We start from the raw sequence: 25,268 nt of genomic DNA, 5'->3' as shown, positions 1-25,268 counted from the left end.
AATCTTAAAAAAAAAAAATCCATAAATTCCAAATAAACCATGGCTAGCCATGGTATCGAGCCACCTACAAGTCAACCCACAGCAGGTCGAGAAATAGATAAAGCTGACACCCATCTTTTAAGCAGAAATCAAAGCCCAAAAACCTGCAAAGTGGATTTAGAGAGGCTGCCCAGGCTTGCTCCAGTTCACTGCAACAGATCAGGTAATAGCAATTTTTTTAAGATAAAATTAAAACTCATCTTCAAGTATTTGCAGAATTTATCAGGTTTGGGTCCTAAGCACAAGAGTTCGATTAGGAGAAAGTGAATCAAGTGCACGGCTTCTCTTCGGAGGTGGAGGTGGGCAACGAGCCACTGTGGTATGGCAGGCTTCAGATTCAACGTGCCCATGATGCTCAAGGTCACCACTGGGAATCTGCACCTGTCACATGAAGGCACTACGCTGACCCCCAACGTGGATGTCCAAAGTGCCAGTGACAAGGCAAGTAGCAGGCTGTCTGTGCTGAAAAGCTAAACTGCACTAAGATGAAAACACAATGTAAACACGATTTACAAAATAAATAATGCCCTAGTGTTAAGAGTAAATAAAATAACTTCAAACTCCCATAGCTGAAGATTGCTGGAGAACTCCTGTCCTAGATACTCGAGCTGCTCCGCAGGGAACGTCTGGCACAAAACACAGTCATCTCAGAGGGAAGCATGACGAATAAGCACATCATCGTTCAGAGTTGGATAAAGTCACTATATGTCTCTGCATCTCAGCCTCCTGTGCCCTCACACCCACGCAGAGCATCCCAATGGGAAGGGGTGCCTCCTCCACCCCTCTGAGGCTCAACCCAGGCCAGCGCGAGGACATGGAAGCCCTAACAACAGCCATGTGTAAAACTCACCAGGCTCAACGATCTTCACAGATCACTGCATCTAGAGCAATCCGTGAGACACCGAACTGAAGAGGCAGGAAGCAACCCTGCTCCACGGGACCTTGAGATCCTCTTCCTTGTCCCTCGGACAAGGCAAAAGAGAAATCCTTCCTAGAGGACATGGTCACTTCTGAGGCTCAGCCCTGCTGGTGGGAAGAGCTCTCCCGACAGGGAAGGCCTCAGCCATGAGATGCTGCTGCTGCTGCTGCTGCTGCTGCTGGGCTCTACCATGTCACGGCACCAGCGAGGACCATCTTCATCAGCTAGACTGGTTCCCCCAAAATAAAGTCATGCTTCCACCCCTGCGAGAACCACCAATCTCGACACCATGCCCACCCAGCATCCATCCCAACTGGGGGACGTGGCTCCCAGCAGACAAGCACCTGGCATACAGAGCAGCCTCCCGGGGGTCCAGGCTGCCACCCATCAGCGCTATGTTGCCGAGCTCCTAGACCATGGCCATTCCACTACTGTCTGCCCGAAGGCAAAGCCCTCACTGTCCGCCTCCACCAGCCACAAATAGGCCTACAGGCTCCCTCAGTATCCACCCCAGTCAACCCACAGAGAACAGATTACCGGACAGGATGTTAGAGCTGGAGAACAAATGGAGAAAGGAAGGGCCACTCGTGGTGATGCTACGCAGTGACCTCACTCCTAGGCACCCACTGTCATAGAAAGCTCCCCAAGACCAGCAGTAATTGAGCTGCATCCCGGGAGAAAGAAACTTAGAGATCTGACTCCATCCCCACCCCACCCCTGGACTTCTGAAGTCACATCCACTCCACACATCAAGGTGTGCACACATTCATGGTGGGTTCATAGTACCCCAGGGGACAGTGCACCCCCTATCCACCAGAAGAGCTTCCCAGTACTCAGCAGGGGTCTGGCTCCTTCAACCTGCATCCCTGGGCCACAGACCAGGCCTGTCTGCTGCTTTCGGATAGACTTCGACGCCAGGAAAGGGCCATGAAGCCTCAGATCTCTCCCCAAACCTTCCAGCTGCAGGTCGCCCATCTGCTTCTCCAGGACAGACTGCGATGCAGCGAATTTTGCTTTTCTTGCAATCTTGTCCCCCTGGTGGTTGAGTTCACAAAGGCGGAATCTCCAGTCTCCCTGGGAGGCCAGTTTTGAAGGCCCCACTCTGTCATCTTGCAGTTTGTCAGGCAACTTGGGCCCTAACTGTAAGACCCCACATTTGGCCCGGCAGGTGTCCATCCAATGTCTTCAGGCCTGTGGCCCTAGACGGTCCTGTCACTCAGCTCAGACCTCCCTGGACCTGGTAGAACCCAAAAGGCAGGATCTCCAGAGAATCACTATGTATCCATCAATACTCTAAAAATGGGGCACCTGGGTGGCTCAGTGGGTTAAAGCCTCTGCCTTCGGCTCAGGTCATGAACTCAGGGTCCTGGGATCAAGCCCCGCATTGGGCTCTCTGCTCAGCGGGGAGCCTGCTTCCTCCTCTCTCTCTCTCTCTCTCTGCCTGCCTCTCTGTCTACTTGTGATCTCTGTCTATCAAATAAATAAGTAAAATCTTAAAAAAAAAAAAATACTCTAATAATGGTCATTCCAGCCCCTAAGACTGTGCCCACACTTTTCCTCTATCTTGTTAACCAAGAACTTAATGCCATTTTAAGACCTGACCATCCTTGCTACCTTTCTAATAACTTTCTGAAAAGGCGCACGGAGTCTGAGCCGCCTTCAACAACAGGAATGCCAGTTACTGTGTCACAGGCACAGCACTGAGCACTTTCCATTCAGTCTCTCACTGAGTCCCCCACTGGCAAGGGAAGGCAGGGTCCGGGTCCACCGTGAGCTGATAGATGAAAACACTTTGGTTTCTGGAGATGAGAGGCGTGTCTTACTCCACGGCCTGAATGCGTGAACTCTGTGCTGTAACCACCTCCCACTTTAGACTGGCTTCCCCCAAAAACACAGAAAAAGAGGGCCAGAGAGAACCACAGAGAAGCCAACCATGCCATTCAACAGATGAGGAACCGGAAGCAGGAGTGACCCATCCCAGGCCAAGTTCCATGCTAGCTCTCCATGGTGGAGCCCCTAAGAGGCTTCCCATGAGGACGCAGTGCCCTCCTTCACCCCACTCCCCCAGGGTCATCTGGGAATACACTGTCTAGATCTTATTTCTGAGGCGCTCCAATCCCTCTGGGGGTCACTGGGCCTTTCAGAGATTTTATTATCAGTTCTTGCCTGTCTCATCTTTGAAGCTATTGACAACCCTTCCCAAAATCCCTAGTTGGCTTCTTTAGCTGGTATGACTTCTGGGATGAAGGGTAATATCTCTCTGGGCCCAGTCCTGCCCACTTTCACTTCACTAGAACCCAAGTAGCTGTTGCCTTCACTGGTGCCCCTAACATCTAGGAGCTACAACTGTCAGCCCAGCAAGTCAAGAGTTAGGGAAGCTCCACTCAGCAAAGGCTTCAGCAGGTATCAGATAAAGGAACTCACCTGGCACTGCTCTTTGCTGCCTGGACCTGTTCCCTAGTGTAGATTAGGAAAGTGCTGTCACTCGGGACCACATTCACCCCAAGAAATCAGGGCTCACCCAGGTTTGCAGCCTTCCACACATTCTACAGCCCTTGGTCGGATCAGTTTGTTTTGAGATGTTCGTTATTAGAAGCTGTTGTAGGTGAAATTTTATACCCCAAAAGTTACATTCAACTATCTAACCCCTGGTACCTGTGAATGTGACCTTATTTGTAAAAAGGGTCTTTGCAGGGGGCACCTGGGTGCCTCGGTTGGGCAACCACCTTCGGCTAGGGTCGTGAACCCGGGGTCCTGGGATCGAGTCCTGCATCAGGCTTCCCCTGCTCTGAGGGGCGCCTGCTTCTCCTTCTCCCTCTGCCTGTCACTCCCCCTCTGCTTGCCCGCTCTAAGAAATAAATAAAATCTTCAAAAAGGGGGGGGGGGTCTTTGCAGATGTCATCAAGTTAAGATTAGGGTGGTCCCTAATCTTATGACTGGTATCATTGTTAAGTGGGAAGTCTGGACACAGAGACCCAGAGGCACAGAAAGCACAGCAAGCAAAACCACCAGAGACTGGAATGTTGCTGCCAGGAGCCAAGGAAGGCCGAGGAATCTCAGAAGCCACCAGAAGCTAGAGAGGCAAAGAACAGATACTCCCTCTGAAGGAGGAACCAATCCCCAGCACCCTGATTTCAGACTTCCAGCTCCAGAACTGAGAAAATACACTTCACTTGTTTGAGGCCACCTGGTTAGTGACTATGGCAGGAAGCTAAGACTAGAGCCACCACCAGTCAATCACGCTCACCATGAGGCAGGCAATGTCCATGTACATGACACCCATTAGCTCACAACATCCCTACCATGACCCTACAAGGCAGGCTCCTAATCACGCTGCTTGGAGGTGAGGACACCCAAGACTTGTAACTCACCCAGGATTTCTTACTAGAGACTGGTAAGGGCAGGGCACAGACCCCAGTCCTCCTCCATCTCATCCTCCCTCTTGCGACCCGAGTGCTGGCATCCCGGGCTGTGTGGCACGTGCCTCGTGGGAGGGTGGCTAACATCAGCAGACACTTCACTCTAAGCACCGGTATGGAACTCAGACCCACAGTTCCCCTCATCCCTCTCCCACATCATTTTTTCCCTGCAACTACTGAAAGCCAGGACCACGCCACATCCCAGATGTCAGAGCCGCGGACTCCCAGGGCACCAGGCAGAGCAGGGCTTCTGGATTACCTGCACGTCTGGGGCTCCAGGGAGACCAGAGACCTCGTTCAGTGGCAGGTGTGTGGTCACTGGCCCAAGAGAACCCCGAACTCCAAAACTGACCTCCAGAGTCTGCTACTCTGTGATGTCAGCAGCGTGTCCCAGCAAGAAGATCCACCTTTATCGCCCAGCACACGTCCACTGTTCTGTCCAAGAACCGTGCAACAAAGTGAAACATGGAATCACCATATGGCCCCACAATTTCACTTCTAGGCCTGTCCCCAAACGAACCGAAAACAGGTGTTTGAACAAATACTTGTCCATGAATGCCCAAAGCAGCACTATTCACAATACCCAAAATGTGGAAACAGCCCAAGCATCCATCAACAGCCGAGCGGATAAATAAACTGCGTATGTGTCCAGACAATGGAATATTATTCAGCCATAAAGAGGAGCGGAGAACTGACACAGGCTACATCGTGGAAGGACCTCGAAAGCGTAATGCTAAGTGAAAGGAACCAGACGACAAAGGTCGCACACCGTCTGACTCCGTCTACATGACCGATCGGAAGGGAGATCCACGGAGAGCACAGGCTGGGTCCGCCAGGGCCGCCTCGGAGGGAGTGGGGACCGAGTGCTCGGTGGGCAGGGCGTTTACTTCGCAGGGACGTCAGAGCTCTGCAGCCACACGGAGGGGATGGCTGCACAAGGCTGTGAACGTACCAAACGCCACTGAACTACCCACCTATCATGGCGGATTGCACATCACGTGAATGTCCCCTCAAGGCTGCAGTTTAGAAGTCCTTCAACTGGTTCGTAAACTTACAACTGTACCAGCAAATGCCCCCCTGCCCCACCTGCCCCCCAAGCCTGCAACCGTCACCCGGAGAGGTACGTTTCCCCACCAGACTCTTGAAAGCAAGGCCAATAAGGAACAACACACCCTGGGTGTCGACTTGTAATCCGTGGCAACACAGGGGGCAGCTACGAGTACTACCCACGGTTTACGGATGAGCAAACCATGGCATGGAGGGCGAGGCTAATTCTAAACACGTCACAACCTGCGGGGGTACTGCCAGGCCTCACCCCCTGCTCAGCGCAACCACAAACCATCCCTAACCCCTCAGGGATCCAGGCCAGGGACTATCCAGCCCGTAACAGGACCTGACAAGGAGTTGCAGAATCAATTCTGACACAAATAAACTTGCATGGATTTTCACCTGCACCTAATAGATCTATACGTGGCTGTAAACCCCGGCTCCTTCCGCCTGCCCAGACAACGGCAGCTTTCACGGTTAGCACTGTTTCTTCCCTGCGGTCCCCCTGGACAGAGATGCCATTCTCAAACAAGACCTATGAAAATGCCTCAAGAGATTAAATGCCCTCGGCCAAGGTTCTGAAAGTGACCTGATTAAATACTTAACCGTAATTCCAGTCTAGACTCAATCCATCAGCCCTTCTGGCTCCGGGCAACACTGCCTGTGCGGCGATTGTGCAAAATAACGCTTATAAATGGAAGCAAGAAAGCCCATTTCTCCTTCATTTCTGCTAAATTGGAAGTTGGAGACTTAATAATGCCGGCCAAGTTTACAAGTCAGGCTATGGGCTCTGCTGAGGCCCCCAGGGGACAGGGCCCAGCCGTCATGCCAGGACACAGCTCTCCAGAATTAATCAGGGTGGAGAGCCAGGTGAAGCCTGCCACAGAGCGGCGTGCACCAGAGAAATGGGTCTGCTGCTCCCTCACTCTTTCTCCACCCCTGACCCCCCACCAAAACCCGGAGGGCTCTGAATCCTTCGCCTCACTCAGGTTTTATATTCTGAATCCAGGGAATCTGTGCTCAGTTCATGTTTATTCTTTTAGGTTCTCCAACAAGCCAATCATCTGAGCTCCAAACCTCAGGCACACAGCTCCCTCCACTGAGAGCGCTGCACCTCCCCCTCCTCCCCAGGGTATTTTCTGGAGGCCCTGCAGGGGTCTACAAGGGATCTTTGCTCTGAGCAGTTCCCAGACCAGACCATCTGGCCCCCGAGCAGGTAGCCCTCACCTGCAAGTCGGAGCACTCTCTCCGGGCCGGTCCCAAGCTGCTTTCCCACCAGACTGTTGGCAACTCAAGGGCGCACACCAAAGTCTGCCCTGTTCTTCATGGGGTCCCCAACACCAAGGAGGGTGTCAGCCATGGAGGCCTCTGTGACTCGGTATCCGCTGCAGGGAGGAGTGGAAGGAGTAACCCCCCGGCAGAGATCCTCTGGGAGGGCAAGAAGCCGTCTACTCATACCCAAACCCCAAGTCAACTGCACCGGAACTATCCCCATGGTACACTTCAGGGCCTGACTCCTCGGGGGATGGCAGTTAATTACGCATCTCCTATTCACCTCAAGCTCTGGTCCATGAACTCCACACCAAATCCAAACTGAAAGAAAGAACCAGACCCAAGAAAGACCAGCATCAGCTAACAGAATCACGTACCTGGCGCACGGTTACCGACCTCAGTCTCCAGACAGTTCTCAAAAACGGTAGCACAAAAGTCACCGGCCATGACCTCTCTGCAGGACAGGAGACCACGCCTCATGCATGCAGACAGAGCATGGGCGCAGGGTCTCAAGGGGGCCCCGACAAGCTCACCGTCTTCTCTCTCCACTGGCCCTCTGCACCTGCTCCCCAAGCGCATCTCTGCCCTAATTCTCTGTCTTCGGGCTGCCGTCACCAGTGACTGCAAACGTGGGGACTTAGGGCAATGAAAACTGATTTCCTCACAGTGCTGAAGGCCAGAAATCCAAAACCAGGGTATGGGCAAGGCCACGCTCCCCCGAAGCCTCTAGGAGAGGAGCCCTTCCCCCCTCCTCCAGCTCCCAGCAGCCACAGGTGCCCCTGGGCCTCGCGGCAGCCTCACTTCCACCTGCTGCCTCGGCCCTCGCAGGGCCTCCTGCTCCTGTGTCTCCTCCCTTCTCGGAAGGACAATAGTCACATCGACTTAAAGGCCTACTCTGATCCCGTAGGACCTCATCGTATCTAACTGTATCTGCAGTAGCCCTAACTTTCCAATAAGGTCACATTCTGAAGCACAGGAGTGCCGACCTATCTTTGGCGGGAGGGCGGAGGCAGGAACCCAGCACATCTCCGTTTTCCATCAGGAAGTATTTATTAAGTGATCCGGTCAAGTCATTGCTTGTCATCATAACTGTGCTTTCCTTGACGTTCCGATGTAAATGTATGCAAGTACTCACGTGAAGATGCTGTGTTTCACTGCTTAGTTTTTTTTTCTTTTGCCTCCTTTTCCTGGATATCTAAATTCGGATTAAAGCTTATGAGTAATTTTGAACTTTGAGAACAAACATCAAGTAATTGATGTGAAATCCAATGAGTCTACTTAAGGGCGCTCTAACCTTTTTGGAATTTTTTTAACGGAAGATGGAAGTAACTACACTTGGGTCGTTCGGTCACCAGGGACCGATTTTCAGGCTGACGCCAGTGTTAGCGTGCCAAGTACCAAGTGGTGACGAGGTGCCGGGCACCACACTGAACACTACAGGCGCCGTGCTGTTAGCTCTCCATCAAACGCCACAGGCACCACACCGGCACGGGCTGCCACGCTGCAGGCACCACAGCAGCACCGGCCGGACACAAGCGGTCACCACACCGGCACCGGCTGCCACGTTGCAGGCACCACACCGGCACCGGCCGGACACAAGCGGTCACCACACCGGCACCTGACACACCGCGGTCTCCACACCACAACCAGCCAGGCTAATTCCTCAGCTGCGCCTCCCATGCCCCCACACATCAGGGGTCACTGATGACTTTTTCACCTTTGACTTAAAGTCGCCACAGAGGCCGCACGGACGCCGAGGCCGGCCTCCCCGCCGCACGGTGCACACCGCGGCGGCTTCCGGCGGCGCGTCAGCCGCAGCCCCCGGCTGTCCCCGTCGAGCTGCAGACAGACGACGGCTCGTCCCCACCCAGCAGCGGCGCCGGGAGCGAAGGTTCGTTCCTGGGCAAGCGTCACCTCTACTTGCCGTTCTGTGTATCCCCTCCCTCATCTTCTCAGAAGGCAGAAACCAGAAGCTTCCATGATCTAGATGTGTCCCCAGAAAGGCTAACGACACGACTGCACCGGTCTCGGCGGGCGGCCACACTTCAGGACAATCCGCAAAGCGGCCGCACACGCCTGCGGTAAGCGGCCGACCCGGGCGGGCTTCGGAAACAGAAGGGCTCAGGCGACGCTGCTCAGCCACGACTACTACAGCTCTGTCCTCGGGAAACACTTTCACAGTCCTTCGTGCAGGGACCGGATTCTCCACCCGAAGGCTCCTTCCACGTTACTCCACTGGCTCGCGCCTGCCTCCGCGTCCCGGAGATGGAGGACGGGGAGGTGCAGGCAGAGGTTTCGGAGCCCTCGACCACATCTGGTCCCCACCGGCAACTGCTGCTCAGAGGAAGTGCAAAACGGAGATGTCATTTTCTGTTCAACCGGAAGCAACACGGTTGAAGAGGCAGGAACCCGAAGGAATGGATTTCTGTTAAATCATCTTTTTTTTTTTTTAGATTTTTATTTATTTGTTAGAGAGAGAAATACAGAGCGCAAGCACAGGCAGACAGAGTGGCAGGCTAGAGGCAGAGGGAGAAGCAGGCTCCCCGCCGAGCAAGGAGCCCAATGTGGGACTCGATCCCAGAACGCTGGGATCATGACCTGAGCCGAAGGCAGCCGCTTAACCCACTGAGCCACCCAGGCGTCCCCCTTTTTTTTTTTTTTAAACCTTCCGCTCAACTTTCACTGCCCCTCCCCCACCCTGAGCATCTGAAGGGCCCCGGTGTTCACTAAAGCTCTGGACCGGGTGCCAGAGAGGGTCCCCTCTCTGCTCCCACCACCCCCAGCTCCACAGTCCGAAGAAGCAGGCGACTAAGTGCCCTTTAAGCCTGAAAAGCCTATGGACGTCCCATTTCTCTATCCACACTCACACAGGAATACAGATGCACTTGGAAGGGCGGACAGTTCTGAACGGTGCAGTATTTAGAGCGTGCCTATGAGCTTCTGACGTCTTCCTACCTTTCGTACAGCTTGCCTCCTTTTCTAATTAGTACATAATTCTATGACAAAACAGCCATTATTCTAAAGTGAAAGGATCATGAAGACTAAGCCAGGGGCTGGCAAACCAGATCAGGCCACAGCCTGGCTTGGTACTGCCCATCCACCAAGAATGCTTTCCACCATTTTTTTTTTTAATGAGGCAAAACTCATGCAATTTAAAATTAAATGAACCACTTTAGACCGTATGATTTGGTTAAAGCAATTACTTAAAGAAATTTCGGTGCCTCAATCTCCTCTGTAAAATAGAGATCAAACGTAGCACTCCCTTTGCAGGAAAGTTGTAGAAGTCAAGTAAATGACAGTATAAATAAATAAAGTGTGCAGTTCTGTAGCGTTTAGTACATTCACAACCTTGTGCAACCCCCAATGCTACGCTGTTCTAGGTCCAAAATACTTTCTTCTCCGGCCAAAGAAACCCCACCCCCATTATAGTAGTCACTGCCATTCCCTCTTCCCCCAGCCCCCCGCAGCCCGTAACCTGCTTTCTGGTCTATGGATTTGCCTGTTCTGGACATTTCCTATACTGAGAGAATCCTGAGATTTATGTCCTTTAGTGACCGTCTTCTCTCACTCTGCCCAGTTTTCTAGGTTCATGCATGTTGGAATGTGTATCCGTGTTTCACTCATTTTTATGGCTCAAGAATCGGCCGTGGGACGGCTGCGCCGTATTTCATTACCGCACTCATCTGCCGATGGACACGTGGACAGTTCCCATGTCCCGAGAATTACAGAAACCACCACTCTGGACATTTACGTACAAGTATTTGCTGGAACGTCTGTTTGCAGTTCTTCAGGGAACAGCCACAGGAGTGGAATCTCTGAGCGATACAGTAGTTGTGTGCTTAAAACTTTTTGAGGAATTGCCAAACTATCTTCTGATTTTTACACTTCCGAGTGGTTCATTGTTTGTTTGTCCTTAAGCAGGCTCCATGCCCAATGTGGAGCCCAACCACCAGCTTGAACTTACGATCCTGAGATGAAGACCTGAGCTGAGATCAAGAGTCAAACGCTTAACCAACCGAGTGATCCAACCGCCCCGAGGGGTTTCATGTTTTTAATGATTATATACATACCCACGCAGCCCCCTCTGTTCTGCCTCCTGGCCAGCAAAACCTAAGGTATTTATCATCTGGACCTTGACAGAAAAAAGGCTACAGATCTCTGTTCTCAGGAAAAATGTCTGGCTGTTCCTTTCAGCTGCTCACGGCTCTGCAGGTACAAAGCACTTCAGTGTGTACGATCTACTTTGACTTCACTGCATCTCATCACCGTGGTGCAGGGGACAAGAGACCAGGGCAAGAGCTTCGCTTTACGGATGATCACAGGCCCCGAAAGCTTCTCAGAGCCTCCCTCGGGTTCCGCAGCCACCGGGACCCGGAGCTGGGACTCGCCCTGCCATCTTCCTTCAGAAACGGGTTTTCCTTCTCCACGCATCCACTCTCCACTCCTGCTCATCCAGTCCCTGCACTTGACCCCAACAGCTAGACTGAGAAGGCGTGTTATTGGAGCAACACATGCAGAAGGACTTGAGAAGCAGTCTGAGGACGGGAAACTTGGGGGCATGGGGGAGGCAAGTTCTAGGAACAGCCAAGTCACAAAGGTGCTGGCAATGCCCGAAGGTGCGGTTGAGCTGCCCGGTCACCAAGTTTGTATGCAGCACGGCACCGGGCGTCTCCTTTCCTTCAGGACAGAGCCTCTTCTTAGGCAGCCACCCTGAGTCCCCGGCGGGGAGCTGTAAGTCCATTTAACCCAATCACACAATGGATTCCTGAACAATTCTGTCACACATCCCAGAAGGAGCCACACACCCAGAGATGTGACTCTCCAACAGGAGATATGCAGCTTTCAAGTTAGTTCCCAGTGCTTGGCTGAGATCAAATCCCTCTGTCCCTCTGCTTTCATCCAACAGGTGTGTTAGGGACCATGTCAAGTGCAGGGAACAAAGAAGGGAACACAACTCAGCCCTTGTCCTCAAGGGCCCTCTGTCCAGCAGCAGCCAAGGGTAAGGTGGGAAGGAAGTATGTGAAAAAACTGCAGAGAGCAGCAAGGAGGCAGGCCCGCATTCAGCCTGGGGTGGGGGGTTGAGAGAGGTTTATAAGTTGAGCTGAGCCTGGAGGTGGAAGGCAAATAAAGACTGTCTGCAGGCAGAGAGAAGAACATATGCAAAGGCCCAGTGGCACTGCCAGAACAGCAGCACTGACTGTATCAGAGTTTGGGTAAAGAAATAGCCCCGGACATCACTGAGGTCAGCTGGACTGAGTGCCATCCATCCCTTTATGCTGCGGGATCCCCGGTATCAGCTCCCATCCTCACCTCTCCCTCCCCTTGGCCTCTCCAGGCTGATCCTCAAAGCAACACTCCCCAAGAACCAGCTGAAGAAACGGCAGCCTGGCCACAGTGCCTGGAGGACCAAGACGCATTCCTGCCTTTGAAAAATAGGCAGTAGAACACACATGACGTTAGAAGGACTTGAAAATAAATCTTGTGAAGTTAATAGAAGCACAGCAATTTGGAAGAAAAATAATCACATTTCCCTCCTGCTAAATCATTATTTGCCCCTGGAAAAGTCAATTATGTTAAAGAAAATAAGCTATTATTTTCGGGGGGGGGGGGAAGGAGCCTTGATAAGTGCCTTTATTCCAGCAAATACAACTCTAATGGCAAATGCCTTACTCCTGTATTTCTGGAGGTCTCAGGGCAGCTGGAAAGGTGTTGCTAAATTAGAATGTGGGGAGGGTCCAGAATTCCCCTGGCAAACTGCACATCTGTCCTAGAACCTGACCTCAAAACTGCCATTTGTGTTTCTCAGAAAGGAGAAGAAACAACAGCTGGCTCCTGACCACCTTCCCACAGCCAGCAAGCCTGGCCGGAGGCCGCCGGCTCCTCCCCTTCCTCCCCGCTTCCTCTCCTCCGGCCTGCCCAGCACACACCCCTCAGGCAGCGGTCCTGCAGGGTCCCAGCCTGCCTTCCCATGTATCAGGAGAGCTCTGCTTCCAGCCACACTATCAGGATGCCACAGCAGACAGCCAGGGGGTGTTGCCTCAGAGTCCAGCTTCACCCCTGCAGGCTTCACCCCTGCACTTCATATCAGCAGTTCGGGCAGGGGAGCCATCTTGCCCACAGGGGACATGTGGCAAGAGCTACAACTATGTAGGCTGTCACACTGAGGAAAGGGGAGCGCTACTAAGATCTAGTGAGAGACCAGGGATGCTGCTGAGACCCCAACAAGGCACAGGAAAGCCCCCCACAACCAAAAATTACCCAACCCAGAATGTCAAGAGTACACAGGTCCCGAAACCCAAGTTTACAGGAATTAGCTCGTTTAATCGTCAAGCAATTCTGCAAGGCAGCAACTGCTGTTATCCACGGTCGATGAGTGAGCCGACTGGGGCGCCAGGCGGTGCACAGTCCCCCGTGCACACGTCCCAACCTGGACACCAGCCCTGGCTTTGACGGGGCAGCCTCCACAGGCACTGATGCGCCTGAGAATTCAGAGGAAGGAGGCGCTGAGCCTCGAACAGGTTTACCTCACTTCCCGGGTTTACCACCAGCACCACTGGGTGGAGATGGGCCTCTCAGCCAGATCCAGGACCAGCTGCTCCAGGCCCCTGGCGGCGCCCCTCTGCCGAGAGCTCAACCTCCCAGCCACACAGCTACACCAGCCACACGTCGGCATCAGGAGAGTGTGGCTAAGGAGATCAGGAAGAGAAAACCACAGAGCTGTGGAGCTCTGGGGGAAGGCAGACTTCTCCCCAACCCTGACTCCCCCCCGCCCCCCACTCTCTCTACCACCCCCCATCTCTCCTTCTGCCCTGGGGACTCAAGGCCATTCATGCTGGGCCCTCAGCCTTCACACACACACTTGTCCCCACTGCCCGGGCTGGGAACAGAGGCAATCTTCCAGAAGGGGTCAGGAGGCAGAGAGAATAAGGCCTGCAATGCTGGGGTGCCAGGCACAGGTCCTAAGAGCTAAGACAGGAATGGGCCGATTACAGACTGGGACCCAGGACCAGCCCGGCACCTGACTGGACAGGACCGTAGCAGGGAATGAGGCCAGAGGGCGATGAAGGACATTTTTTTTAAAAGGTTTCCAAGCAGGCAGCAGCCCCCACAGTCTGAAAACCGATCTGAGAACCTGAGAGCCCAGGATCGACAAGCACTGAATGTGCTGGTTTTGCCACGAAAAACACCAAACCCATCCTTGTCCCTGCAATCTCCCAAAGCTTAAAAAAAAAACAACCTAGTTTTTGGTAATTCACTGAGCGGCAAAACCTAACCGGGCCCGGGAAGCAGGCGGGTCACAGGCCACTGCCCTCGCATCGCAGGAGACCGAACGGCGCCCCCGCAGCCTCACCAAGGTGTCCGACTGCGGGGACGTCCCCAGACCTGCGCGGCTCTGCGGCACACACGTGAGCCTTCTGCACAGGTACCCTCTTCCTCTCCACGCCGAGACCAACCTGAATTCGGAAACACCACTAGCCCCAAGGATTCCACATAAGGCACTGCTGACCCATACCATGATCTACATCCCTAGAGGGCGACTCTGGATCCCCCACATCTAAGAACAATGGGGGCAATGGGAGCAAGCAAACCAGAGGGAAGGGGGGAAGGCACAGTCTTATTTGACCAATAATTCCTCTGTGGCTTGTATCACTGCGCTGCTCCTCAAGGAAGCGGGGACGCCCTCACCTTCACCACTACCCATCACGCACACCGGTTCAACCGCTTGGCTTAGGGCTTCGGCTCTGTGGCTCACACTGTTAATCAGGGACTAGACAACTGGTCGGGTAATAAAACAAAAGTTACAAAACCTTAGGAAAAGTAATGTTCACTCTGCCTCACTGCCCCTTTCCAATGAGAAAGAAAGTTTCACCAGAAACCATGTATTTTCTCCAGAACAGGCTGACAACAATACTACAAAGCAGTACTTTCTCCTTCTGAAAGAGGAAATACTAGAAAGTAGTACTTCTCCTTCCGCAAGCTCTACCACATGCATTCTCTTGCTAGCTCCTCTCCGCACTGGTGGCAAAGAGGTAGATGGAGGCCACTATTGCCCCATCTCCAAGGGCCTGAGGCTGGGGAGGGTAGATAAGGCAGAAGCGTGGCGCCCGGGCCTGGATTCCAGGCATTTTGACTCCCAGTCCAAGTGCTCTTGACCCAATACCACAATAGCCCCCCAACCTAGCTTTAACTTACGATAGCTGTGACTGATTTACCTTCTTAGCCTTTTTTCAGCACATGCTTAGTCATAAAGTGTTATTTCAGAACAGTGAGATTCCATTCTAATACACAAACACCAACACTCAGAAACAAAGCCACGGTTCTAAAGAGCAGGCTTTAGTTCACCACCTCCTGAGGCCAAAAGGATTCCAAAGCCGCAGGAATGGATCTGGGGGTGCTGTGTATGCCTCAGGATGGTGAGACTAGGAACCGCAGGACAAACGTGAAGGTGACTCATTTAGAAGGCAGTCTCGCCTAGGCTCACAGGTCCGCCCCAACCCCCTAGAGTACTCACAGGGCCAGGTCTACAGTGAAGGACATCCTGGAATCTACAGGACAGAAGGAGCAGAAAACAGGCCAAGGAAAAAGGCAGCACCTGTTCTGACTCGCAGATCTTTGTCAGGGTCTGGACATCTGTTCTGCCGAGCGACTCTCACGACAAGATGGCGTGACAACTTACAATCTCTGTGTTCGATGCCAATAACACTGAAGGGCCTAACTCCTCCTGATTAATAGAAAGCAGGTGTCGACGACAGGGACCTATTAGAGACAGCCCCAGCACACCACCTCTTCTCGCAGAGCGCACAGCTAGACTCTACTTCCAAGCCCCTGGTGCTCTTAGCTTGGGCCAGACACTGAGCTCTGGGATGGGCACACATCCAGCCCCGGCCGGGGAGAAAAGCTCCTGTGAAAGGTCCTCCGTGTCTTGCTTTCCCCATCCACAAGCTCAAAGGCAAGGAGCCCAAGAGCCTAGTGGAAGGCATGGCCACAGGAAGGAGCCTGAGTCCCCACATGACTAGAGGCAGTGGAGCCCCCGTGCCCCCTCCCCACCAGCCACTTGGACATAAACAAATAACAAACTTTCGGGGCACCTGGGTGGTTCAGTCAGTTAAGCGGCTGCCTTCGGCTTGGGTCATGATTCCAGGGTCCTGGGATCAAGCCCCATGTTGGGCTCCCTGCTCAGCAGGGATCCTGCGTCTCGCTCTCCCTCTGCTGATCCCCTGTTCTCACTCGCAAATAAATAAAATCTTTAAACCAAACAAACAACAAACTTTCATTGTACGAAGCCTAGGAAATCTTGAGGCTCTTTGTCACAGCAGCCACCCAACCCTGATTCAGAAATCACAAGAGTTAATTTACATACAAAAGTGGACCTAACAAATCTAAGTCTGTTAAACAAAATCACTCAAGATGGCCCACAAAATATGTACCGTGCTCCGAACAAAACGCGGCAGCAAACTGCACCCGTGAAGAGCAACTCCAGCCGGACAAGGAGTCCAAGTGACATTTTTGGGAAGAGATTAATCCACAGGAGCTTTACTGGGCTCCCTTCCCCTGGTCCCTTCAGGAGCTCTGGGGATCGACCTGACAGGACCACAAAGCCAACGCTGAAATTCTAGGGAAGCCATCAAACCTCACTCCCCGTCTTGGACCCTCCCTTACAACAAGTAGGGGCTGCAGAGACAACGGGGCCCACGTGGCTTCAGTCACACAGTCAGAGGGGCCGAGGGGAGCATGAAAGACACAGCTACCGAGCACAGACCGGGGCCAGGTTTGTGCTGGCTTATCTCTCTCTTTATCCCTGGAAATGCCCGAAGAGGATGGTATCATCATCCATTTACAAAGGAGAAATGGCTTACAGTAAATAACTCATCCAAGGTCACCCAGCTGGCAAGAGAGGAAGGAGAGATCCAAAGCTGCACCTCCAAGCCCCCCATCTGCGTGCCATCTTTTGGCACGTACCCCTCACAGAGAGAACACCTTTTTCTCCTCAAAGCACCCAAACGAAAAGTTAACGAGCTGACAGACATCTGTCTAGGGTGAAACCACCTGGTTTTTAGAAGCAGAGTGCCTGGGTTTAGAGAGTTCAGCATCTCCGGAGCATGTGGGGCCGTGGACGGCTGCCGGGTGGCCTGCTACCAAGGTGCTTCTGAGCCATCATCAGGAAGCATGGGGCCGTTTATATGTCACAGGCCAGCACCTGCCCTCTCCGCATTAGCTCCCAAAACTAAAACACTCCCCTGAGTGCCCAGGGCCTCTGCAGACTGCAGGAGGGTTGGAAGAGCCAGCTTCACGGCCTACAGAGTAGAGAGAAGCTCCCAGAGCTGTGCACTTGGCCCAACAGTGACTGTGCAATGTTGGTACCAAAGGCGGTCCTTGCCATCACTGGACAACTGGCCTTCTGGAACCACCGGGAGCCTGGCCACCCTACCCACACACCAATACTACAAGTGGAAGGAACTGGAAACACAGCCAAGCTAGGGGTCTCCGTCTCCTAATGCCACAGGCACGTGAGTACAGCTAAGCCAAGTGTGCCGGCAAAGAGCTGTGCCCACCATGTGAATGGTCACACTTATAACATGTTCAACTTCCTGTTCGGGTCTCAAACCTGACTGTGTCAACCCGTCACTAACTTGAATATAAGCAATCTCCAGGGCTGAACACAGACACTAACGTGATTCCTTAAATTAGATTCTGAGAGCCTTGTCGGGGGGGGGGGGGGGGGGGGGGGGGGGGGCGGACACTGCAAGCTCCCACCTCTCACTCTCCCAGGCATGCCCAAGAACTGGGAACCCACGACCTTGCAAAAAAATAATCATTCAGATGGTAGCCACCAAAAGCACACAAAAATTGAGGGAATCCTACTTGTGATAATCATGTTATGGCTTATGCCCCTCAAAATTCAAACACTGAAGTTCTGGCCCCCACCATAATTCAGAATGTGTATGGAGACAGGGTTTTGAAAGAGAGGATGAAGGAAATGACATCATGACGGTGGCCCAAATCCAGTAACAGGAGGTGAGGACAAAAACACCACAGAGGAAGACCTTGTAAGGAGGTGAGAAGGCAGCCAACCACCCAGCAAGCAGGTGGCCTCAGAAGGAACCAACCCGGGACACCTGGGTGGCTCAGTCGGTTAAGCGGTTGCCTTCAGCTCAGGTCATGATCCCAGCGTCCTGGGATCGAGTCCCACATCGGGCTCCTTGCTCAAGAGGGAGCCTGCTTCTCCCTCTGCCTTTGCCTGCCTCTCTGTCTGCCTGTGCTCACTCTCTCTGACAAATAAATAAATAAAATCCTTAAAAAAAAAAAAAAAAGAAGAAGGAACCAGCCCTGCCAACACCTTGATCTTGGACTTCCAGCCTCCAGAACTGAGAAAATAAATTCCTGCAGTTAAGCCCCTCCGAGTGGACTTGTTAAGGCAGCAAACTAATGCACATACTTCACATGTTGACTTGAGGGAGGGTCCCAAAGCACTCCCCACTTGATTAATGAAAGCTAACTCAGGCACTGCTGATTATATACGGCAGCTAAGCTGCTACTGACATAACAATGTTTCCAAAGCGCCTTCACCATCCTTTAGCTGCCGTGAACCTCCCATCAGCAGATCTTGTACACAAGGCCAAGCATCATCCTCCATTTTGAACCTGTGGAACCAGCCTGGAGAGGCTCAAAGACTTGCCCCAGATCACATCAATGAAGAGTGGCCACACCAGGACTAAAACTCAGATTCTGACCCCTCCCTGGATCCCCTCCTTGGGGCTCACCTCTCAGAAGACTGTACCAAGAAACTGGGGAGGAGTCTGAACCTGGAGCCCCGCCGTCAGCCAGTGGTAGAGGGCACGGCTTGCCTCCACACTGTTGGACAGCGCTACCGGCCTTCCACGCCGCGATCTCCTCTTCCAGCTGTTCTCAAGAGCCGAACACATTCAACACCTGCACAGCTCAGTGGCCTCAGTGCAGCCCCTGCTGCACCCATCAGCCGCCTTCCCGCGCACTGCGGCTCACACAGCTGCCCAGAGGCTCGTGTCTCAAATGACGCCAAGATATCCTTCAAGGAGGGGCTGCAAAGAGGGAAATGCAAACCCAAACCGAAACGACCTACCACCACACTCCACGAGACTGGCTAAAATAGGCAAGAGGGACAAGAAAGGCTGGCAAGGGGAACCCAGATCACACATCTGTGGCTGGTGGGAATGCAAAATGGTGCAGTTACTCTGGAGCAGTTTGGCAGTTTCTTAAAAATCCAAACACACAACTACATACAACTCAGCAACGGCCCCCCTGGGCGTGTATCCCAGACAACGGAGACTTGTGTTCACGCACAAACCTGTGCATAAATGTTCATAGTAGCTTTACTCACAAGCCAAAACCCAGACATCCTTTGTCAGGTGAATGGTTGATCCCTCTGGGTACCTCCAGGCCACAGACCACCACCCAGCAAAGAAAAGGAACCACCCCCCATACACACAAGGACCTGATAAATCTCCAGAGAACTACACGACCTGATAAAAATCAATCCAAAGAGGTCTCGTACTATATGATTCCATTCATGGAACATTCTTGCAATGATGAAACTATAGAAACAGAGATTACTAGTTGCCAGGGATTATGCGGGAAGGAGGAAGGAGGTGGGTGTGGCTACAAAAGGACAAGAGGAGGAGCCTCGGGGGTGATGGCACTGCTCTGTGCCTGGACGGCGTCCATGCCAGCAGCCCGGCTCTGGCGGTACTGCCGTCTGGCGGGATGTCGCCTTGGGGGAGACCGGCAATGGCTATGTGGAGTCTCTCTGAATTAGCTGTTACAAACATATGTGTTTAGGACTATCTGAAAATACAAAGTTAAAGAAAAAATAAAAACGAGGAGGAAGGAAGAATGGGAGGAAGATCGGGAACGAGCGGGAACCATTCACAACCCCTAAGACAATCACGATAAGATGCAATATTCTAGGAAAACATTGGCACAACAATAAATTTAAAATTTTTATAATGTTTTCAAAGTCAAATAAGGTTTGTAGAAATATAATATGCCCTAATTTGGTTTTTCTGCAACTCCAGTGAATGAAAATGTCCGCATTTCTATTTACTTACAATCAAATCTAATTTTTCTTCTCCAAAGTAGCAGCTTGCTTGCTACTCTAGATAACAAAAGAGATCTTTCTGCAACTCCCACACTCCCAAATTTATTTGGATATTACACTACTCCTAGCAGTTATCATCACTCAGAACTAATCTAAATACACACAAGTCATGCTCCCCTATACCAAGCAAATGAGACTTTCTCCCAACAGAGGGGCAAAACACACCATTAAGAAATCACCTTTTGGAGAAAAGTATTCTTGCAGCAACTGTGCCTGTCAAGTGCAAACACAAAATCACTTGTCACCACACTTCTGAACCGCACTTTATTAAATAAATATTAATAAAAGCAATGCTCCATCGAGTGCCGGGCTGATCTCAAGCACAACGACCCCTGCTCTGCCAACATTATCTCAATGCATCGTCCTTGGTCTTCGTGGTAGCCAGGCTTAGCTCTGCCTTCCAGATGGGGAAACCGAGGCTCGGGAAGCTGAGTAATTTCCCTACAGCCCACATAAGGAGTAAGAGCCGGGAGTTAAAGGTGCCCACAACACCAACACCTGCATCCCGCATCCCGTTTGAGCTCTCCACAGAGAACGCCAGAATAAAGCACCCAACTCGGGTCCGCTGGTGTTCACCCTCCCCCCCAACAAAGCTGAAGGCCAGCGAGAGCACCTTACTCTCCCGAATGGCTCTCTGCACCACCTGTTCCGTTTCTCTGGCCGCCTTAACAAATGGCCGCATCCTGAGCAGCTTCAAACGGTCCACAGGGATAATCTCACAGTTCCCCAGGTCAGACACTCAGCGGCTCTGGGTCTCAAAGTCCAGCTGCTGGCCAGCTGGGCTCTCGTGGGGAGCCCAGGAAGGGCTCTGTTTCCAGGCTCATTGGGAGTCCTGGCAGAACCCAGTTGTGCCTATAGGACTAAGGTTCCTGTTCCCTAGCTGGGTGCAGCTGCCCTGAGCTCGCTGGGCTTTCTCTGGTCCTTGTAAGGGGACTCCTACAACTCAGGGCCAGCAACTGTGCCTGGGACGCTGCCCAGGCTCAGAACCTCTGACTCTACTCTTCTGTTAGCAGCCAGAGAAAGTTCTCTGCTTTGAGGGCCCGTAGTAGATCATCTCTCCTAAGTCCCATTACATTAACCACATCTTGAAAGCCCTTTCTACCATGTCACATAACGTATTTACAGGTTCTGGGGATTAGGGCATGGACATTTTGGGAAGGAGGCCACTACTCCACCTCTCACACCAATGAGAGAGGGGAGCACACCATCCTCAGGTGTGACTCCAGAACACACTGCATCTTTTCACCTCATCTTAGGAACAGGATCCATAATCATTTTATCGGCACTGAGACCCCAGCCTCTGGCCAGCTGCGGGATGAGGGAGAAGTTTACCCCGTCCGAGCCCTCCCTGTGACAGGTAGCTCAAAACTCATCCCTGGGTTAAATAACCAAATCCATAAACACTGAGTCACCCCATTCAACCCCAGGGGGAGACATTAACAGGCTGGTAAATTTCGGGGGGGGCAACCCCAACCCCAACCCCACTGGAATAAACGGGGCGGAGATGAGGGATGAGCACTTCCTGCCTCGCTGAGGAAGCAACAACAGATCAGCTGTTTACTCCTTTCCCCCCCCACGTACAAAATAAATAAATAAGTGAAGTGTCTCATTTACAAACAATGCTTCTAACAGATTCCAAGTACTTTGAAACAATGAGCTGTGATTCATGTTTCCAAATGAGATGGAGTTTTATCATTTTCTTTCCCCTCGTGATTCATTCATCCCGCCAAGTCAGTAGTCGGAGTGGAAGCAAGGCCCACCCACGACCCGCCACAGCCCTCCAGGGAAACACAGCCCTGTTGTTAGGCTCCCCCAAAAAACGCTGTGGTTGGTCAGGGGCATGGCCAGTAATTTTCCCTTGGGCGGAAACAGCCCATTAGCCAATGGGCAAAAATCCCTGCCCCCCAGCACTTCTGTCTTCCATTCGGGAGACCCTCCAGTGCCAACTCCTAGAACAGTGGAGAGCTTGGGCTGACCCGGATGTGAGCATGCTCGCCTTCCCTTCTGCCCAGAATCAATGGGCTGCCACTGACGCCGTTCGAGCTGTGCTGTCCCCTCCCTGCCACCCCATTCTGTAGCCTCGGCGCCACCCGAGTGAAAGCAAGCAGAGCAGAAACTCTCTCCTCCACCTGACGGCCATTCACACTGTTCTAGAACTGCCTGGCAAAACCATCGGGCACATGGTCCTTTGGAAACTTCCTAACAGACTCTTCTTAAAACCACAGCATTAGCCAAAGGTGTGATGCTGGAAGTCACCACAGCGAGTGGTGTGTGTGTGACGTAATAGGGAGGGACACAGCCATGTTCTTGCCCCCTGTCACCTCCCCAGCAAGGAGACCCCCTCACTGTGTCATGAATGCTCCCTCTGGTCTTCTCTAGAGAGCAAGTCAACAAGTGCCACACTTAGTGTCTTCACTGACACCATCAGGTCACGGGTCATGCTGGGAGCCAACAAGAGGCGTCAATGTATCTTAAAACTCCCTGCTCCAAAGAGAGCCCCCTCCCGGCCTCCTGGCTCTCAGGGGGATGGTGTAAACTCCAGAGCCAGGCTTCCAGTCCCAGATGTAGCACATACTAGTGGTATGAACGATGTATTTTCTCTCCACCTCTGTCAATGGGAGTGACAGGACTCCCATCCCACAGGACTGGGAGGGGGAGGCAAGCCCTCAGCCAGCGCTAGAGCTGCGCCCTCCCTCCTCTCCCCAGGGCGGGCTGTGCTTCTGCTCCTCCGCTGGCTTCAGGCCTCTCCCTCCGGCCTCTGCGGAGTGCTCCAGGCCCCCCTTCATCTGCCCCTATTGTGTTCCAGTCCTGAGCTCACTCCTCACACACACACCCCAGCAGGCTCTCCACAGCCCCGACCCTTACTGTCACACTGAATCAGTGCCAACACTGAACGTGCACCCCACACCTCCCCCACGTGCTGCAGAAGCATGGCGACTTTTCTATCGGGATGGCCGGGATGAGACCATAAGGAGGCACCTAGGGTGCTGCTTACACACTGGGGTCCCGCACCCTGTCACTGACCTCCACGCCCATGTCTGGGCCTCCCTTCCTCATCTCAGAAATGGGGCGGGAAGAGAGCTCAGTCAGAGCAGTCCTGGAGCAAGAAGCGCCCCACACATGGGCATGTGGAACAAAAGGGGTGTGGGCCCAGAGGACCTACGACTGTCCTAGGACTGACTCTTCCCCAAGCAGCTCCACTGTCACACCACAGACATCTAGAAGAGAGAAGCCACTGGAATCACAAAAAAGGAAGAACCCTGAGGGCTAGGGCGCCCCCCCAAGGCTTGCCCAAGTTCAGAGGGCCAGTTCTGGAGGTGACCTGCGGTGGGACACAGGCATGGCACCGCTAAAGCTCAGGGACCCTGGGGGAGGGGGGGCGGCTGCCGCGGTGGGAGCAGAAGTCCCAGGAGGAGGAGCCCTGAGAGGGCACAACCTGGCGGCAGAGGGGAGGCCAAGGTCACAAAGTCCTTACAAGTCAGGCAAAGTCTAGCCTGGGTGACGGAGGTGATAAAGAAGCAGGAGCAAAGTCAGACGGAAAACGGGGACGGTCCAGGATCCGGGATCCCGGAGAGCAGCCACGGCCCCGACACCGGTGGACAAGAAAGGCCGGACCCCAGACCCTGACAGGCGGGCTGCAAATCCCCGCTGAGGAGGAGAGCAGGGCAGGGCGCAGCGCGGGCTGGGGTCCGTCGGTTCGGCCATCAGGAAAGCCTCGCTCTCTGGAATGCGTACTCGCTGGGTCCGAAATGTAAACTTGCAACCCGACTCCCCCCGCTCCCCTCAGGAAACGACAAAGAGCGGCGGAGCCAAAACAGTCCCGCCCTCCGCAGCCCGCTCCCGGAGCCCGGGGACGCGGGAGCCCGAGGACGCCGCAGCGCTCCACCCGCCGCTCCGCTCCCGGGGTCCCGCGCGGTCCAGGCCCGGGCCACCAAGGCGCGGGCAGGGCGCCCAGCCCGCCCAGGTCGCGCGCGCCACTTCCCACCGGGAGAGAGCACAACTCTTCGCTCGGGTCCCCGCAACGTGCAACTGCCCGCCCGGGAAGCTCCAGCGCCTGCACGCAACTGCACGCAACTGCACGCGAAAGCAGAAAGCCGCGGCCCAACAGTGACCGCGGGCCGGCCGGGCCAGACCCCCCACAACCCCACGCAGACTTCGGCCGCGAGCAGGATGGGGTCTGGGCTCGGGCGGCCCGGGAGGCTGGAGGACTCCGCCACCGGGTGCCCGGCCGGGAGCTGGGGGCGAGGAGTGGGGGGGAACCCCCTCGGGAAGTGACACGGCCCGCCCCCGCCCCCGCGTGTCCCCGGCCCCGCTCGCGCGCGCTCCGGAGGGGGCGCCGGGTACTCGGGCCGGGGCCGGGCCGGCGGCAACAGGCTCCGGCGCCCCCGCCCGCCGCGCCCCGCCCGGCCCGGCCCCGCCGCCCCTCCGGAGCGCGCGCCGCGGGGAGGTCGTGCCGGCCCGGCGCCGCGTGGGGCGCGCGGAGCTCACCCACGCCGTATTTCTCCTCTCTCTTGGTGGGCACCCAGCGCGTCATGGCGCCGCCGCGAGAGCCGCCGCCGCCGCCCGGGCAGGAAACTCCGCGCCTAGGCCGCCATTTTCCATTCCTGGCGAGCCGCGACAGGATGGGGAGGAAAAAGTTTGCGGCGGAGGCGGTGTCATGTGGGACGGGGCGGGCGGAGCGTCGCGGGCCGGATGGGAAAGGCCGGGAGCGCCGGCGAGAGGCGGGCCGGCCCCGGGCCTGTGAGCGCGGCCCCTGCGTCGGGCACCGCGCGCCGCAGCCTGGGACTCCCGCGCCGCCGCCGCCCGCGGGACGACCCCCCGCCCCTCCCCCTGCGCGGGGTCCCCGCCCCGCCCCCGGTGTCCCACGACGAGAGTGGGGCGCCCTGGGCGGAGTGGGGCGAGGGGGACTCTGAGATTTATGAAGCTTGGGGTTTGCCCAGCACGGGGCTCCGGCCGCGGACTCGGGGTCCGCCTCGATGCGGGGAGTCCCGGAGCGGAGCAGACCCGGAGGTTCCCTGCCTGCCCGAGCACGTGGTCCCTCCCCCAAGGAGACGGACTTTAACTGAGCACCTACCCACCGCCTGGCGAGCCAGCCAGACTGGGGCCGCGAGGTGCCGGGTAGAGTACCCACAGGTGGACTGGGGTTCGCTCCCCGTGCTTGGGCGGGGACGCCCGGGGCGGGGGCGAAGGGGTGGTGAAGTGCCGATCACGGAGTGCTTCCCGGGGAGGTGACCTCTCTCTTGAGCGTTGAGTGAGGGCGGTTCCCCCGGGGGAAGCCGGGAGGGAGAGGCAAGAAAAGCCCCGCCGACGCCCAGAGACTTCATCCTCCTTGGGCTCCCAGAAACTTCTGCTAGTTCAGTAGGACTCAGTGTGAGGGAGGGGAAGAGAGGAAGTGGGGAGAGGAGCCAGCTGGGGAAGGAAGGCTCAGGCCAGACGG

At 54.4% G+C, this 25,268-nt stretch overlaps 1 protein-coding gene across 2 annotated transcripts in view; it reads right to left on the bottom strand.

Annotated features, from left to right (window-relative positions):
- The window catches only part of DOCK1 (dedicator of cytokinesis 1), a 491,527-nt gene extending 466,977 nt beyond the window's left edge, over positions 1–24,550 (bottom strand). The window contains exon 1 of one of the 2 annotated variants that reach the window (XM_032314015.1): positions 24,320–24,550. In XM_032314015.1, coding sequence (XP_032169906.1) covers positions 24,320–24,365 — 46 coding nt within the window. In that variant the 5' untranslated portion in view covers positions 24,366–24,550. The remainder of the gene's footprint in view (positions 1–24,319) is intronic. The other variant, XM_032314016.1, reaches the window with a different exon arrangement.
- Between the last annotated feature and the right edge of the window lie 718 nt (positions 24,551–25,268).

Source organism: Mustela erminea, chromosome 14 (genome assembly GCF_009829155.1).
Source record: "Mustela erminea isolate mMusErm1 chromosome 14, mMusErm1.Pri, whole genome shotgun sequence".
Taxonomy (NCBI): domain Eukaryota; kingdom Metazoa; phylum Chordata; class Mammalia; order Carnivora; family Mustelidae; genus Mustela; species Mustela erminea.
Note: the sequence above shows the minus strand (reverse complement) of the source record. Positions and strands in the feature narration are given on the sequence as shown.